This window comes from Peromyscus californicus, unplaced genomic scaffold, assembly GCF_007827085.1.
Source record: "Peromyscus californicus insignis strain IS unplaced genomic scaffold, ASM782708v3 Scaffold_11__1_contigs__length_118956290, whole genome shotgun sequence".
Classification (NCBI taxonomy): Eukaryota; Metazoa; Chordata; class Mammalia; order Rodentia; family Cricetidae; genus Peromyscus; species Peromyscus californicus.
In genome coordinates this window covers 12,125,877-12,141,424 of record NW_026294402.1, presented here as the reverse complement: position 1 = coordinate 12,141,424, position 15,548 = coordinate 12,125,877, and the positions used below count along the sequence as shown (strand labels likewise).

Sequence of the window (15,548 nt, the reverse complement as noted above, 5' to 3'; positions counted from 1 at the left end):
CCAGACTGGGTACATCTTCAGAAGAAGCACATGTGTCATGTGTACAAGGCTGTCAAACTGTAAAGGAACTTTAACCTGAACCATTCCTTGTCTCCTATACTACACTGCCAATTTCTCACAAATAGGAGAACTGATCATGTAGAGAAAAGCCATGGGATGCTGCAAGCAAAATTCAGACAGGAAACTAAGGAGAAAATTCTCAGTCTCTTCCCCAGCAATAATCACTATGGGGAAGAGAAAATCAGGAGGACTTACAAAGAGGTAGAAGGAAATTCTGTAAACTAAAGTGTGAAATACAATGCTTGAACCTCTATATTATGATTAAAAGAAGTTTATATATGCATACACATAGTGTACACAACGTATTTAACAGTAGAGAAATATTAGCATCAATTGTACATTTAACATTAAAGAATTACTGGGGTTGGTTTTTTTTGTTTTTGTTTTTATTTTTTTTGAGATAGGGACAATAATATTCTGGTAGGTATTTGTACAGGTGTCTTTATTTATTCCAAGAGTCCTTACTTAGCTCTTAGAAATACATACTGAAATGATGTGATAGCTGTGATTTGGTTCAGAACAATCTGGGTGGCAGGTGGGGAGGATTAGGAAGACAATTGAAGCCAGATTAGCCATGATCTGATCACTGTCAAAGTTGAGTGATCAATGTAACACTTCTATACCTGCCCAGAAGATACCATGACAAAGGGTCCTATGAGGAAACAATGGTAGTTTTGTATTGGAGCTATCTGAGCAAGCTTTTGGCTGGTCTTCTCTCAAAGAACAAGAACAGGGTGAGGCTATGACTGCTGAGAAGCTCTGACTCCATTCCTTCCTTCCTTCTCACTGCCTAATCTTGATTTCTTTCCCCACTTTGTATTAATTACTTTTTTCATTGTTGTAAGAGAAATATCTGGTAAAACAACATAAGGGTTTATTTTTCCTTATACGGCGAGGGGACACATTCCATCATGACAGGAAAGTGTGCCTGTAGTAGTGTGAGGTCACTAATTAGCTTGCTTCCTTCTCTTTCCCTTTGTATTCAATCCGGTACCCTAGCCCATGATAAACTGCCACTAAAATTCAAGACAGTTCAACTTTCAGAAACACCCTCAAAGTCATGTCTAGAAGTGTGTCTCCTAGGAGACTCCCAACACAGTCAAGTTGACAAAGAAGACTAATCCCTCCCTCCACTGCCATTATGTTAGTCCACCACAAGAATGGCACATAGATTGGACTTTAGGCAATAGAAATCTCCAAATGAAGGCCACCTTCTAATCATTCACATTGCACCTCAGATCAGACTAGAATTATTTCCTCTCATGGCTACCTCAGCTGTTCAATAATTAATGCGATTATAGATCCAAGAATAAATGATATTGCTACTAATGTGAACTGATGCTTTACCAAAAGCTACTTACTGGCAGAATGTTTTATGGGAGAACTTGCTCTATGTTGGGGTTGCTGCTAGAAGCTAGGATACAAGGATACAAAGAGAGAGGAAATAAAAAGGTGACCTTTTTCATTAACAGTAAGTGAGTTGGGGTTCCTTATCACTCTTGTCTTCTTTTGACTACAGGTATTTATCAAAGTGCTGGATAATAATGATAATGGCCCAGAATTCTCCCAGCCACATTATGAAGTGACAATTTCTGAGGATGTGCTTCCTGATACAGAGATACTACAGATTGAGGCCACAGACAGAGATGAGAAGCATAAGCTGAGCTACACCATCCACAGTAGCATTGATGCCATCAGCATGAGGAAGTTCCGGATAGACCCCAGCACGGGTGTGCTCTACACTGCTGAAAGGCTGGATCATGAGGCCCAGGACAAGCACATCCTCAACATAATGGTAGGACCAGACTCGTGATTTTGCTCTCCTGACAGCACCATTAGCCAGCCAAGGCATATACCTCACTCTTCAGAAAGCCAGGGCCCTTAAATTCTTTATCTAGCCTTTGCACTGTCAGGGTACATTCAGTTTAGCCTTTGTATTTCAATGCAGAAGTTACTCTTCTTAGAAAGTAACTCCATAGTTTTTGTCAACCTGAATTAGTATTAGTCACATTCTGCAGATGCTGGCTGTTCAGGAAATGCTGCAGACAGATGGTAAGAGAGGAAAGCAACAGACAATGTCCCCAACTCAGTGGTTTGTTTGGAACCAGAAGATTGTGTGGAAAAGTTTGAAAGAAGCCCCTGAGAAGCTCTTCAAAAGGATGGTCATTTGCTCAGCCCACATGAAGCACAGTCCTTAGAAGTGTTCAGAGACCCAGTTTATGACATATCACATTGGTTTGAGACCTACGGGTAATACTGGTGACCCCTAAAACACTGAACATGCATTAAATCTTCAGAGACTCTTGAATTCATTTACCTTCCTTCAAATTATGTAGACATGGCTTTGCATTTAAAGTGAGGTTTTTGGTTAATCCGTCCAGTGGGCAAGGAAGATGAGTAAGAATTATCATTGACTCACTTATGGCCTACAATCTGTCCCTGTAATGAGCCCCAGAACAACTCTGGCATGCACAGCCTCTGCCTATCAGGGCTCCCATTATACTCCTGAAGAACAGGAAGGGTGACAGTGATTTAATCTCCTATACTGATTGAGTTTGGTATACCTAAACCTATGAATTCCAAAGTCATCCACAACAGTAACATTTTCCTTCACTGCAATCTTCTAGGATGAGAGGCAACTTGAGTGCCATACCCTCAGCTACAATTTCCACCTAAGATCCTAGGAGACAGAAGGAGCAGTTCCCAGAGGCCACCTGGTTCACCACTATGCTATGGCCATTCATTCATTCATGCACAGATAATCTTGAGCACACATTTTGTAGCAAGCACTCTCACAAGCACTAAGATAGACAAAGTCCTTGCACTCTTGGGGCTAGTGTTCAATTCATTCAAAAAAATCTCTAAATAGAGTTCAGTTGTATCCTTGGGCATGGATGACCAAGTTATAGAATTCCAGCATGGCACACTGGCCATAATGATGTTTACATGATATTATAGGAACAGAAGCCTCACAGTGGTGAATAATCCCATTCTCATTGTTTTTCAAGTCATTTCTGTTCATCCTTCCCTCAGCAAACTCAAAAATCAGTTTGGTCACCCACTGCCATTCATCATTTATGTAGTTAGATGCTTAGAACAAAAGACTGCTTCAGGCCACCTTCTTCCAAGCCTCACTTGCTTATTCCTCCCTTGTACTAGTCATGAAAATGCTTTTCTCCTTGATAGATCCTCTTGTATATGTTCCAATGTCTTCACATTTCTCTAGAGTTAGGCAGCTTAAAACTGAACAAGCAGGGGTATTAATTCAACTAACAATACATCAGCTAATAACAGAGCCATATGGATAAAGAATAGATTATTTATGAGCTTCTGCCATATGCAATTCAGGGGAATTTTAAAGTCATTAAGCAAGTTTGTCTGGCAAAATCATACTGAGGGTTCTTGGACGTTATGACTGAATGCATCTTTCTAGTGGTCAAGGTTCTCCAGCAGCTCTGGGCTCTGCTTGCCTAAAATTATCACTTGTCACCATCACCATCATGTTATTCCTTCTACCTTTTCCTTGTTTGCTCATCTAGGAAGTTGAGTGTTAGATTACATTCCTCTTCCCACTCACTATGAGGACCTTTAAATGTATTCCATGCCAGCATTTAAATGCTTGGTATTATGCCTTTCTGTGGCTTGCTTGTATCACTCATTTCAAAGATCCTAATAGTCTTGAAGGTAGAGACTGTCTGGTTCGTTACTGAACCACTCTACTTACACCATGAACATGGCATCATAAATAGCAATAAATGATAGTTAAATGAAAGAATGGATGAAAGTAACAATACTGTATTCATTAATCCCACACCTTAGAAGAGTCTCTGTCTACCATTCCATAACTGAATATAAATACATAACAAGGAAGAAATGACTATGGAAACCAAGTGAGAGAACTGGGCTTGTGGTACCCACGTATTACATCATAGGCCAGGCATCAAGTGAAACAATAGAGATGATGTTGCCCTGCTCTCGGATGGCTCGCAGTCTCAATCTCTCTCTCTCTCTCTTCTGTAATGCCACTGTTGTGGAGTGCTTTGTGTTGTGCAAGCCTGGGTCAAGCACTTTGCATGCATTATCTCATTTTATTTTCTCAACAAACATAGCATTGTCAGTTCTTTGCAATTCAAGTTTTTAGTCCTACTGCTTCTTATATTTTGCCTAAAGGTCAGAGATCAGGAATTTCCTTACCGAAGAAACTTGGCCCGAGTCATTGTGAACGTGGAGGATGCTAACGATCACAGCCCTTACTTTACCAATCCACTGTATGAAGCATCGGTGTTCGAATCAGCTGCTCTGGGATCAGTTGTTCTGCAAGTGACAGCTCTGGACAAAGACAAAGGGGAAAATGCAGAGCTCATATATTCCATAGAAGCAGGTGAGAGCTGCAGAGACCTCAGCACAAAGCATGACTCCCACCCTCGGCAGCACAGCCCACCCTATAAGCCCACCAACCTATTTGTGCAATGATGTGTGTAAAGCTCTTAGCATTTCAATACTGGCAGCAAGGGAAGAGCTTCCTTCCTTGCATTCAATCTTGGAGTTTTCTGAAATGAAGAAAAGAAGTGTGTAATGAATTCAGTGGCCCAGATCCAGAAACCAACAAGCCACAGACTTATACTAAAATAACCACAGTTGGGTTCACTTACCAGTGGGTGGGCTGCAGACTTCAGGAATCCTGGCACACCTATCATGAACACAAACACCTTACCTAGGTTGGAGGCAGTCTGAGCAACAGAGCAGTTGGTGGCTGTGGAACCTGAACTGCTTGCTTAAACAGACAGATAAATAAATAAGAGCATGTGTGTTTTCAAAGGATGTTAACATTTGAAGAGAAGTTTATAGATGGAGGTGACAACTAAAAACCATTTATGACAGAGATGAATGTCCAAGCAAGAAAAAAAAAAGACCATGAAGCTAAAAAATGACAAGTCTCCCTTATCTATTCTGTGTCCCTTCCTCCGTTTTACCATTTTTTGAATATCCATGCTGCACATTCCCAAAGTGTTCTGTGGCATGTCTGTGGGTGCAATGCCAAATGCACACTCTCTCCATGACAGCATGGGACAGTGTCCTGCCCTTCTCTTAAATGTACAGCATTTGTGTGAGCAACTGAATTAAAATAAGTATGACAGGAAAGTAGTTTGGGAATAAAAATTTAAGAAAAAGCAAAGCCAATAACATATAAAAAGTCCCTGTATCAAATGATAATCTCAAAACTACTTTTTAGATTAGGTGTCACCTTTTAAATGGGTCAGAGTTAGCATCCACGCAGAAGACGTTGCTTACTAATGGCCATGTGCCTGAAGAGTTTTCCCACATTTTACTGTTAGGACATCCATAAATCTAGACCTACTTAGAAACTCTGTTTTATACCTCTTGGTTGCCACAGAATATTGTTATTACTGCACTAAATCATCTTTATTCCTCTAGTTTACAAATAAGGAAACTAAGAAGTGAATATTAAATATCACAGAAAGCATTTTCCAGTCTGTCCGTCCTCAGCTGTTCTTCCTAAGGTACCATCTAATCTTGTCTTTTCATTTCCCTGTATTCATCCACATACATTACCTCATGTCACTGTAAACATTTGAATGTAAGGCTTTATTTCCATCATTCTTATCATTTTATGGACATTTATCTGTTTATTATATTTATAAATTTACTACTTTTATTCCTGGGGCTTCAGATGATTTTTAAACTAATATTTAAGTTCTCAAGAAACGTATTAGTTACATCCCTGAAAACACTTGTTTTACTCACATTTTTACCTCCATGACTGAAGCATGGAGCGCGGTCATTTTTTTGACAACTGACTGAAATACAAACAAAAAGCTATATCTTTAATACATATTTTACATAGAAAACACAAATTTCCAGAAAAGTAAAATTCCGGGAATGATAGATATCTCAAAAAAATAGCCTTTGATTCTATGCATAAGAGTCTAATGAGAGTTACAGTATGCATGACAAACCTGTCACAGTATTTGGCCCCTCTAAACACACAGCCCAACCCTGGGCCTGCCTATCCCTCCCCCACACAGCCCTACTCCAGGCCTTTGTCTCTCACACCAACAGCCCGACCCTGGACCTGCCTGCCCTACACACAGCCCTATCCCAGACCTGTCCCTCACACACATAGCCCAACCCTAGGCCTGTGTCTCTCAAATATACACAGCCTAACCCTGAGCCTGCCTGTCCCTCTTACACAGCCCAACCTCCCCCACCTGGCCTTCCTGTCACACACACACACACACACACACACACATACACACACACACACACACACACACACAGCCTGACCTGGGACCTGCAGAGCCCTCACCGAGCAGCTGAGCAAGCTTCTTTCCAGATGATGGAAACAGAAGCAAGTGATAGCTGGTTGTATAAAATGCTAGGTTTTATTGAACTTGCCTCACAAGCCTCAGATAAGCCAGATTATACTCTGTTTACTGGTGGGCTATAAAATCCCTGTCTTTTGCCTGGTCTCAAGTCACACTGAAGCTTTTACTTTGGACTAAAGCAAAGTGTTGGGGTGGGGGGTGGCAGAGCTTTGAGTCTTGTATAGGTTTGGTGTTTAGTGCTAGTGTTGCCTCTAACTCAGCAAAATAAAAGGCAACGAGGGTTGGGAACACACTGGATCCTAAGATGCAGAAAACATCGTTTTCAAGCCTGCCTCTCCTATTGGTCCTTCTGCAGGAATTACTGAGCCCGATGTTTGTGGCAGCTGCTGTGCTGTGTACCAGATAAGCAAGGGCAACACAGCTTTAGTCATGTTGGCAAAAGTCTACAGGAGCCACATATTCCAAACCATAATCAGATGTTGATTTTCCAAAGATTCATGAGTAGAAGGAAAGAATAAGAAAGTAGCCAACTCTAAGGGAAGCTCAATATATTGAAGAGGAAAAGAGTGGAGAGGCCCAGCTTGGCCCTGATATGGGAGCACAGCACCCTGGAAGAGTGTATCATGTGGCTCCGCAGGGGTATGAAGGCCAACTAGAGTGAAAATATACCTTAGCTTCACTCCTTTTGTAAAGTTCTGTTGACCTAGAGTGAGGTCACCTGCTGACTGTAAAGTAGACCATTGACATCAATGAATGTGGACATGAACTATTAGCGTCCTGTGTGCCACTGTCACTTGTAGAGGACGACCATTGCTTGGATGACATGGATGCTGGGCCTACACATACTTAGAAAAATGTTTCTGCTATAAGCCCTCTTCTTCCCCATGCCAGACATGTCACAGCAGCACCCAGGCCTCCATTTCACAGGAGCTGTGCCTCATGTTTGTGGTTTCAAGGACAGTTTTGCTGATCATCACTGTCCCACTTCTGCTGAAAGCTCCCTAAAGTGGAGTAAACAGAACGGCTACAGATTAGAGTAACTATCTTGCGTTTCTTGTGTCTGCTTTTACACTTGCATCTGTGCCTGTGTGTATTCATACAGTATAGGAAAGGGACAAACAACAGACTAGATAGAGGAAGGGGAGTCGTGAGGAAATCCTTAAAACTTGCAAAGCAAGCAATGACTTAGAAGAATGCCCCACCTAACCAAAGTCACCTTTGGAGGAAGCCTGTTTTCATGTGAAAAAGTAGCATGGCTTCCACATCCAAAGCCTACCAATGGCACAACCTGAAATCATGTGACTATGATGGTGTTCTGAAACTATTCCTACAGTGCTATTTTTTAAGGATTAAGACAGAAAATACAGCCCTATGATAGGTACCAATACATATTCATTTTATATTTACAGTTACAACATGTGTACATACACATAGGCAGATGTATTAGTGGAGGTATATGCCAATCCCAGCTGTCTCTCTTCTCATGGGTCCAAGAAAGAGGAAACTCCATATATACCAAGCAGAAGGGACTCTGCTGTAAGTGCTCTTGTGTCCCAGTTCAAATGTGTACACAGAGCTAGTGTTGCTAGTGACATTATCCTGGATTGAGAAGCTACTGATTTGATATAATTGTATTAGAAATCATTTGAGTTGTTTCTCAATATCATAGAAAGAAAGTTCTCCTTTTGTTACCAGAATGATTGGGAGAGAGTATGAACATCTGCCCACTGCTGGCCAAATTAGAGACAAGTGCCTTAAGAGGAAGATTGATTCTCCACTGAAAGGTTTTAATGACCCTTTCAAAACTCATTTCCCCATTGATCTCTGTGTTTTAGGGAACACGGGGAACACGTTCAAGATTGAACCAGTCCTGGGCCTCATCACCATCACCAAAGAGCCAGACATGACAGCCATGGGTCAGTTTGTCCTGTCAGTTAAAGTCACAGATCAAGGCTCTCCACCAATGTCTGCCACTGCAATTGTGCGTATCTCCATCAGCATGTCTGATAACTCCCATCCCAAGTTCACTCACAAAGACTATCAAGCCGAAGTAAACGAAAATGTCGATATTGGAACTTCTGTCATCCTGATCTCGGCCATCAGCCAGTCAACCCTCATTTATGAAGTCAAAGATGGAAACATCAATGGAGTCTTTACCATAAATCCATATTCTGGAGTCATCACAACTCGGAGAGCTCTGGATTATGAACAGACCTCCGCCTATCAGCTCATCATTCAGGCCACTAACATGGCAGGCATGGCTTCCAATGCCACTGTTAGCATTCAGATTGTGGATGAAAATGATAACCCTCCAGTGTTCCTCTTCTCTCAATACTCAGGCAGCCTGAGTGAGGCTGCCCCCATCAACAGCATTGTCAGGAGCCTAGACAGCAGCCCACTGGTGATCCGAGCCACCGATGCAGACAGTAACCAAAATGCATTACTGGTATATCAGATTGTGGAGTCCACAGCCAAGAAGTTCTTCATAGTGGACTCCAGCACAGGGGCCATCAGAACAATCGCCAACCTGGACCACGAAGCCATTGCACATTTCCATTTCCACGTGCATGTGAGAGACAGCGGGAGCCCCCAGCTGACTGCAGAGAGCCCTGTTGAAGTCAACATTGAGGTAACAGATGTGAATGACAACCCACCTGTGTTCACTCAGGCTGTGTTTGAGACTGTCTTACTTCTCCCCACCTATGTTGGTGTGGAGGTTCTGAAGGTGAGTGCCACAGACCCTGACTCTGAGGTACCCCCTGAACTGACCTATAGCCTCATGGAAGGGAGTGTGGATCATTTTCTAATGGACCCAAATAGTGGAGTGCTCACCATAAAAAACAATAATCTCTCCAAAGATCACTACATGCTGATAGTCAAAGTATCTGACGGGAAGTTCTATAGTACTGCCATGGTTACCATCATGGTTAAAGAAGCCATGGACAGTGGCCTCCACTTCACACAAAGCTTTTATTCCACCTCCATCTCAGAGAACAGCACAAATATAACCAAAGTTGCTATTGTCAATGCAGTTGGAAACCGCCTTAATGAGCCCTTGAAATATAGCATCTTAAACCCAGGAAATAAATTCCAGATAAAATCTACCTCAGGAGTCATTCAGACCACAGGAGTACCCTTTGACCGCGAAGAACAGGAGTTATATGAGTTGGTGGTAGAAGCCAGTCGTGAGCTGGACCATTTGCGTGTGGCGAGGGTGGTAGTCAGGGTTAACATTGAAGATGTGAATGACAACTCTCCTGTCTTTGTGGGCCTCCCTTACTATGCTGCTGTACAAGTTGATGCTGAGCCAGGGACTCTGATATACCGGGTGACAGCCATCGACAAAGATAAAGGTGCCAATGGAGAAGTGACCTACATCTTGCAGGATGACTATGGGCACTTTGAAATTAACCCTAATTCAGGGAATGTAATTTTAAAAGAAGCATTCAACTCAGACCTCTCCAACATTGACTACGGAGTCACCATCCTCGCCAAGGATGGTGGCAATCCTTCTCTATCCAAATCAGTGGAACTTCCCATCACCATTGTTAACAAAGCAATGCCTGTGTTTGATAAACCCTTTTATACAGCATCAATCAATGAAGATGTCACAATGGACACCCCCATTCTCAGTATCAATGCCACCAGCCCAGAAGGCCAGGGCATCATATACCTCATCATTGATGGGGATCCCTTCCAACAGTTTAACATTGACTTTGACACAGGGGTCCTGAAAGTCATTAGTCCTTTGGATTATGAAGTCACATCTGTTTACAAGTTGACAGTGAGAGCCAGTGATGCTCTTACAGGTGCCAGGGCGGAAGTCACTGTGGATGTGCTGGTGGATGACGTCAATGATAACGCTCCTGTTTTTGATCAGTCCACCTACAACACAACACTATCTGAAGCATCTCTCATTGGAACCCCTGTTCTGCAACTTGTCTCAACGGATGCAGACTCAGGAAACAACAAGCTGGTGCACTATCAGATTGTCCAGGATACCTACAACAGCACAGATTACTTTCACATAGACAGCTCAAGTGGCTTAATCCTGACAGCGAGGATGCTAGACCATGAGCTGGTGCAACACTGCACCTTGAAAGTCACAGCAACTGATAATGGTTTCCCACCCATGAGCAGTGAAGTCCTGGTTCACATCTACATATCTGATGTCAATGACAACCCCCCAGTTTTTAATCAGCTCATTTATGAGTCCTATGTGAGTGAATTAGCCCCCCGGGGCCATTTTGTAACCTGTGTGCAAGCCTCAGATGCAGACAGCTCTGACTTTGACCGGTTGGAATATAGCATTTTATCTGGGAATGACCGAATGAGCTTTCTGATGGACAGCAAGAGTGGAGTCCTCACACTGTCTAGCCACAGGAAGCAGCGCATGGAGCCTCTGTATAGTCTCAATGTGTCTGTGTCTGATGGGCTGTTTACCAGCACTGCCCAGGTGCACATCAGAGTCCTTGGGGCTAACTTGTACAGCCCAGCCTTTTCACAAAGCACATATGTAGCTGAGGTAAGAGAGAATGCAGCTTCTGGGACAAAGGTCATTCATGTCCCAGCCACAGATGGGGATCCAGGAACATATGGACAGATCAGCTATTCCATCATCAATGACTTTGCCAAGGATCGATTCCTCATAGACAGCAATGGACAGATCATCACAACAGAAAGACTAGACCGTGAAAACCCTCTGGAAGGAGATATTAGTATTTACCTGAGGGCCCTGGATGGAGGGGGGAGGACGACATTCTGCACCGTGCGGGTGATTGTGGTGGATGAGAATGACAATGCCCCTCAGTTCCTGACAGTGGAGTACAGGGCCAGCGTCAGGGCTGACGTAGGAAGGGGCCACTTAGTTACTCAAGTTCAAGCTTTGGATCCAGATGATGGAGCAAATTCTAGGATTACATATTCTCTCTACAGCGAGGCCTCGGTCTCAGTGGCTGACCTCTTGGAAATTGATCCTGATAATGGCTGGATGGTGACCAAGGGCAATTTTAACCAACTGAAAAATACGGTGCTGTCCTTCTTCGTGAAGGCAGTAGATGGTGGCATCCCAGTCAGGCACTCCCTCATTCCTGTCTACATCCACGTCCTGCCCCCTGAAACATTCCTGCCTTCATTCACCCAGTCACAGTACTCCTTTACCATTGCAGAAGATACAGCCATTGGAAGCACAGTGGACACCCTGAGGATTCTGCCCAATCAGAGTGTCCGGTTCAGCACAGTTAATGGAGAACGGCCAGAGAATAACAAAGAGGGTGTCTTTATCATAGAACAAGAGACAGGCGCTATCAAGCTGGACAAGCGCCTTGACCATGAAGTCAGCCCAGCTTTCCACTTTAAAGTAGCAGCTACTATACCGCTGGACAAGGTGGACATTGTATTCACTGTGGATATAGATGTCAAGGTATTGGATCTGAATGACAACAAGCCAGTCTTTGAAACATCAAGCTATGAAACAATCATAATGGAGGGAATGCCTGTTGGCACCAAGCTTGCCCAGGTGAGAGCCATAGACATGGACTGGGGAGCCAATGGGCAGGTCACTTACTCCCTACACTCAGATTCCCATCTCGAAAAGGTAATGGAAGCATTCAATATTGACAGCAACACAGGATGGATCAGTACACTGAAGGACCTGGACCATGAGACAGACCCTGCCTTCTCCTTCTCTGTGGTGGCTTCTGACCTTGGAGAGGCTTTCTCTCTTTCTTCCATGGCTCTGGTCTCAGTCAAGGTGACAGATATAAATGACAATGCACCAGTCTTTGCTCATGAGGTGTACCGAGGAAATGTAAAGGAGAGTGACCCCCCGGGAGAGGTGGTAGCTGTTCTCAGCACCTTGGACAAAGATACCTCCAACGTAAATCGCCAAGTGAGCTACCACATTACTGGTAAGTCCCATCACCCAGTTTTCCCACGTGCTCTGCTTGCTGAAGAAAGGTGGGCAGTGACCAGTGGCAGGTGGATGAGATGAGGAGGAGAGTGGTGGAATGTTCTGGCTCTGAGTGAGAAATATGATTATATGGAGACTTCCAGTTGTTCCAGAGGTTCTTCGCTCATCCAGTCTACAATGCTCGCACAGGAGCTGGCACCAACCTTAGCATCACTTCCTGTCATTTTAAAAAACAAAAACCAAGCAAAATACTTTAATTGAAGAAAATAAAACAACAGCTCTTTTTAGTAGGAAGAGGTGTTTTTAAACTTTGATCCCCTTCTGAGCTTTCATTAATGCTAAAGAACAATGGTATGTCCCCCATTAAGCTTCATGCGCAGTTTTCTTCTGGTTATAAAAAGGTGTTGTCGCACACACATGAAAATTAGAGGTCCGGCTTTGACCTTTTGCCAAGAAATTCTAAATCTATAACTCAGGATCAAAGGATATTTCCTCTGGCAGCCCTCTTTCCTTGGAACTCCTGTCTGTCTTCCCCAATAGTAAGTTGTTGTTCACCAGAAAGATCAAGATAGACAAATAAGACACTAAGAGTGCACAAAAATGTCACCACTGCCCTGCGAGGCTGCAGGATTCACATCAGAGTGAAGAGTCTGCCCCTGCTCAGGAAGAGCTTTCTGGGATGACCCACTTTCAGCGACGAAGAGGGAAGGATTGGCAGCGCTAGGAAAGTCCTTCCTAAAAACCATTTGGGGCCTTGGAGCCAATACCTTGATGCTGAGACTTTTAGAGCCAGAACATAAGCCACGTGCCAAAAGATTTTAAATAAACCATCAATACTGTAGTCAGGTGGCTTTCCCCTTAGAAAAATCACATTATTCAGAGGGAAAAATGAATTAATTAGGATGCCCTCAGGACACAGATTCTGCTTAAGTAAGTTAGTGGAAAAGTTAATTCATCACTGCAGAATAAGATCTGTACTGGAGCAAACACCAAAAGCCTGCGATTGCCACGCTTTCCTGAGGTTCTTCTTTGTGTCTTTTAAGGAGCTAGCGTTTCTCACTTAAGAACACTTCACGTACTTTGTGCTTCCTCTAAAATCTGGCATCGTATTCCATAAAAATGTGTATTTCTTCAGTTAAAGCACAGAGCACCTTGCTAAGGAGAGACAAGAAAGAAGCAAGGATTTGACTTATTTATATTTTGTTTTGGAGGGAAGACACTCTGAGGGGACCTGTTTGTACTTGAAAGAATTGTTAAATACCCAGCCTCAATTATTTTTACATAGTCTCTGAAGTATCAGTGGATGATTTAAAGGACCATCCCATCAGCTTCTCTAAAGTAATGAGTGCAGTGCAGCTTAAAGCCCCTTGTACTATTAGCAGGGCCAACCACCAACTGATTTTAATTAGATTTAAGCTTTGCTCTTGATGTTGGCTATGCTACCTCAGACTAACAAAGGAACATTAATCATTTTATGTAACAAAGGAACGGTGTGGGCTTGCCTTCATTGAAGGCGTTTAATAAAGAGGTTAACTTTGTGTGTGTGCTGGAATAATATTCAACTAAAGCACAATTGAATTCTAGCCAGTGGTGGCAGAAAGTGATATTACAGGGAGGAACCTGAGTCTCCCAAGGCACGGTTTCTCAGTCACCACTGCCGCCACCTGGGGCTGGGTGTGTCTCTTATGGCAGGCAGGCTGCTCTTTATATATTACAGGTTGCTTCACAGCCATACCTGGCCCCTCCACCCACGGTACTCCAGTAGTGGACAGACTCACTACCATCCTGTGATGACCAAAAATATCGACACTGGTAGAAAAATCCTATAGAAAGAGGGGAACCATTGCCCTAGTGGAGCAATGTGTCATCTAATATGACTTGGGTCCATTTACCCTGTGTTTTCTTAGAGTGAAGGGGCTCTGGAACCAGGATAATATTCAGAATTCTAAGACCATGTTTGCCTTTTTATTAAAAAAAATTGATTATGAAGTGAGCCAGTTCCATTCTTACAGTGAAATAACAGTTTGTAATATATATTTTTTGTATGTTTATTGTGTTCCAAGACAAATTTAGGTGCATTCATTTCTTCATTTTGCTCTTCACTTGTAACTAAAAGTTTTTCTTGTGTTCCCCAAGTCAACACACCAAGGCTTATATTAATTAAAAACTGCTGGCCATGGCAGGCTTCTTGCTATCTAATTCTTATATCTTAAATTAACCTATTTCTATTAACCCATTTCTATTAATCTGTAAGTTGCCATATGGCTGTGGCTTACTGCTCTGCTGGCATGTTGTTCCTTTGGTGGTGGCTGGTGTCTGCCCCTTCCCAGAATTCTCCTTGTCTGTTTATCCCACCTATACTTCCTGCCTGGCTACTGGCCGATCAGCTTTTTATTTATCAACCAATCAGAGCAACACATTCACAGCATACAGAACATCCCACAGCATTCACTCACTATGTGGCCCATTCTGACTTTAAACTTACAACATTCCCATCTCAGCCTCACAGTGTTGGCATTACAGATGTGTACCACCATACCAAGCTTCACATTAAAATGGTGAACAGTTTATTTGAGGAAAGGGAAATCCATGAATCAAGAAGCTGCAGACTGTTCAGAGCCCCACGAAGGGACAGGAGGGGTGGGTGCTTCCAGAATGCCTGTGCAATCAAAACCCAGAGTGTATGTTGTTGATGAATGTGGAATAATTAGCAGAGGTTAGATGGCAGGTTCTTTTGGTAAAGTTTGTCTTTCAGCATTTCCATAGCGTGGGGGTTTGGGGTACACCCAGAGGAACCCAAGACATTGGGGCTGTCTCAGCCACTTACTTGGTCATGTCATCCATCGCCAGTCTTCCCCTTTATAACTTGAGCTTTACTGATGAAACAGTTTTTGTGGTCTCATCTACTGCTGAATCCCTGCTGTCTAGAATAGTGGCCTAGAGCAGAGGATAAGTACTTACTGAATACCAAGTAAATGGCCACCCCAGTCTGCATTCTGACTATTTCCTGTCGTCTCTGGCCCAGCCTTTCCAGGTGTCAGAATTGGCATGATTCCCCCTTAGGGAGGAGAGGTAAAGTTTCTTTCCCTCTTCCTATCTCTTGTTGAGCTGCTTTATCTGTGCAGGTCATGACTGGAAAGGAAATCTGTTTGGGCCACTCTCCTCCAGCTCTTCTACTTTCCAGTTTTACAACTTCATGCTCATCCATTTGATTTCATTACAATGCTTAT

The 15,548-nt window shown here is 43.1% G+C and overlaps 1 protein-coding gene across 10 annotated transcripts in view; it reads left to right on the top strand.

Annotated features, from left to right (window-relative positions):
* Positions 1-15,548, top strand: part of Fat3 (FAT atypical cadherin 3) — a 621,862-nt gene that overhangs the window by 521,343 nt on the left and 84,971 nt on the right. For 9 of the 10 annotated variants that reach the window (XM_052753008.1, XM_052753043.1, XM_052753024.1 and 6 more), the window contains 3 exons: positions 1,580-1,855; positions 4,231-4,441; positions 8,243-12,316. In XM_052753008.1, the coding sequence (XP_052608968.1) occupies positions 1,580-1,855; positions 4,231-4,441; positions 8,243-12,316 (4,561 nt within the window). Of the gene's footprint in view, positions 1-1,579; positions 1,856-4,230; positions 4,442-8,242; positions 12,317-15,548 lie in introns of those variants that run through there. The other variant, XM_052753060.1, reaches the window with a different exon arrangement.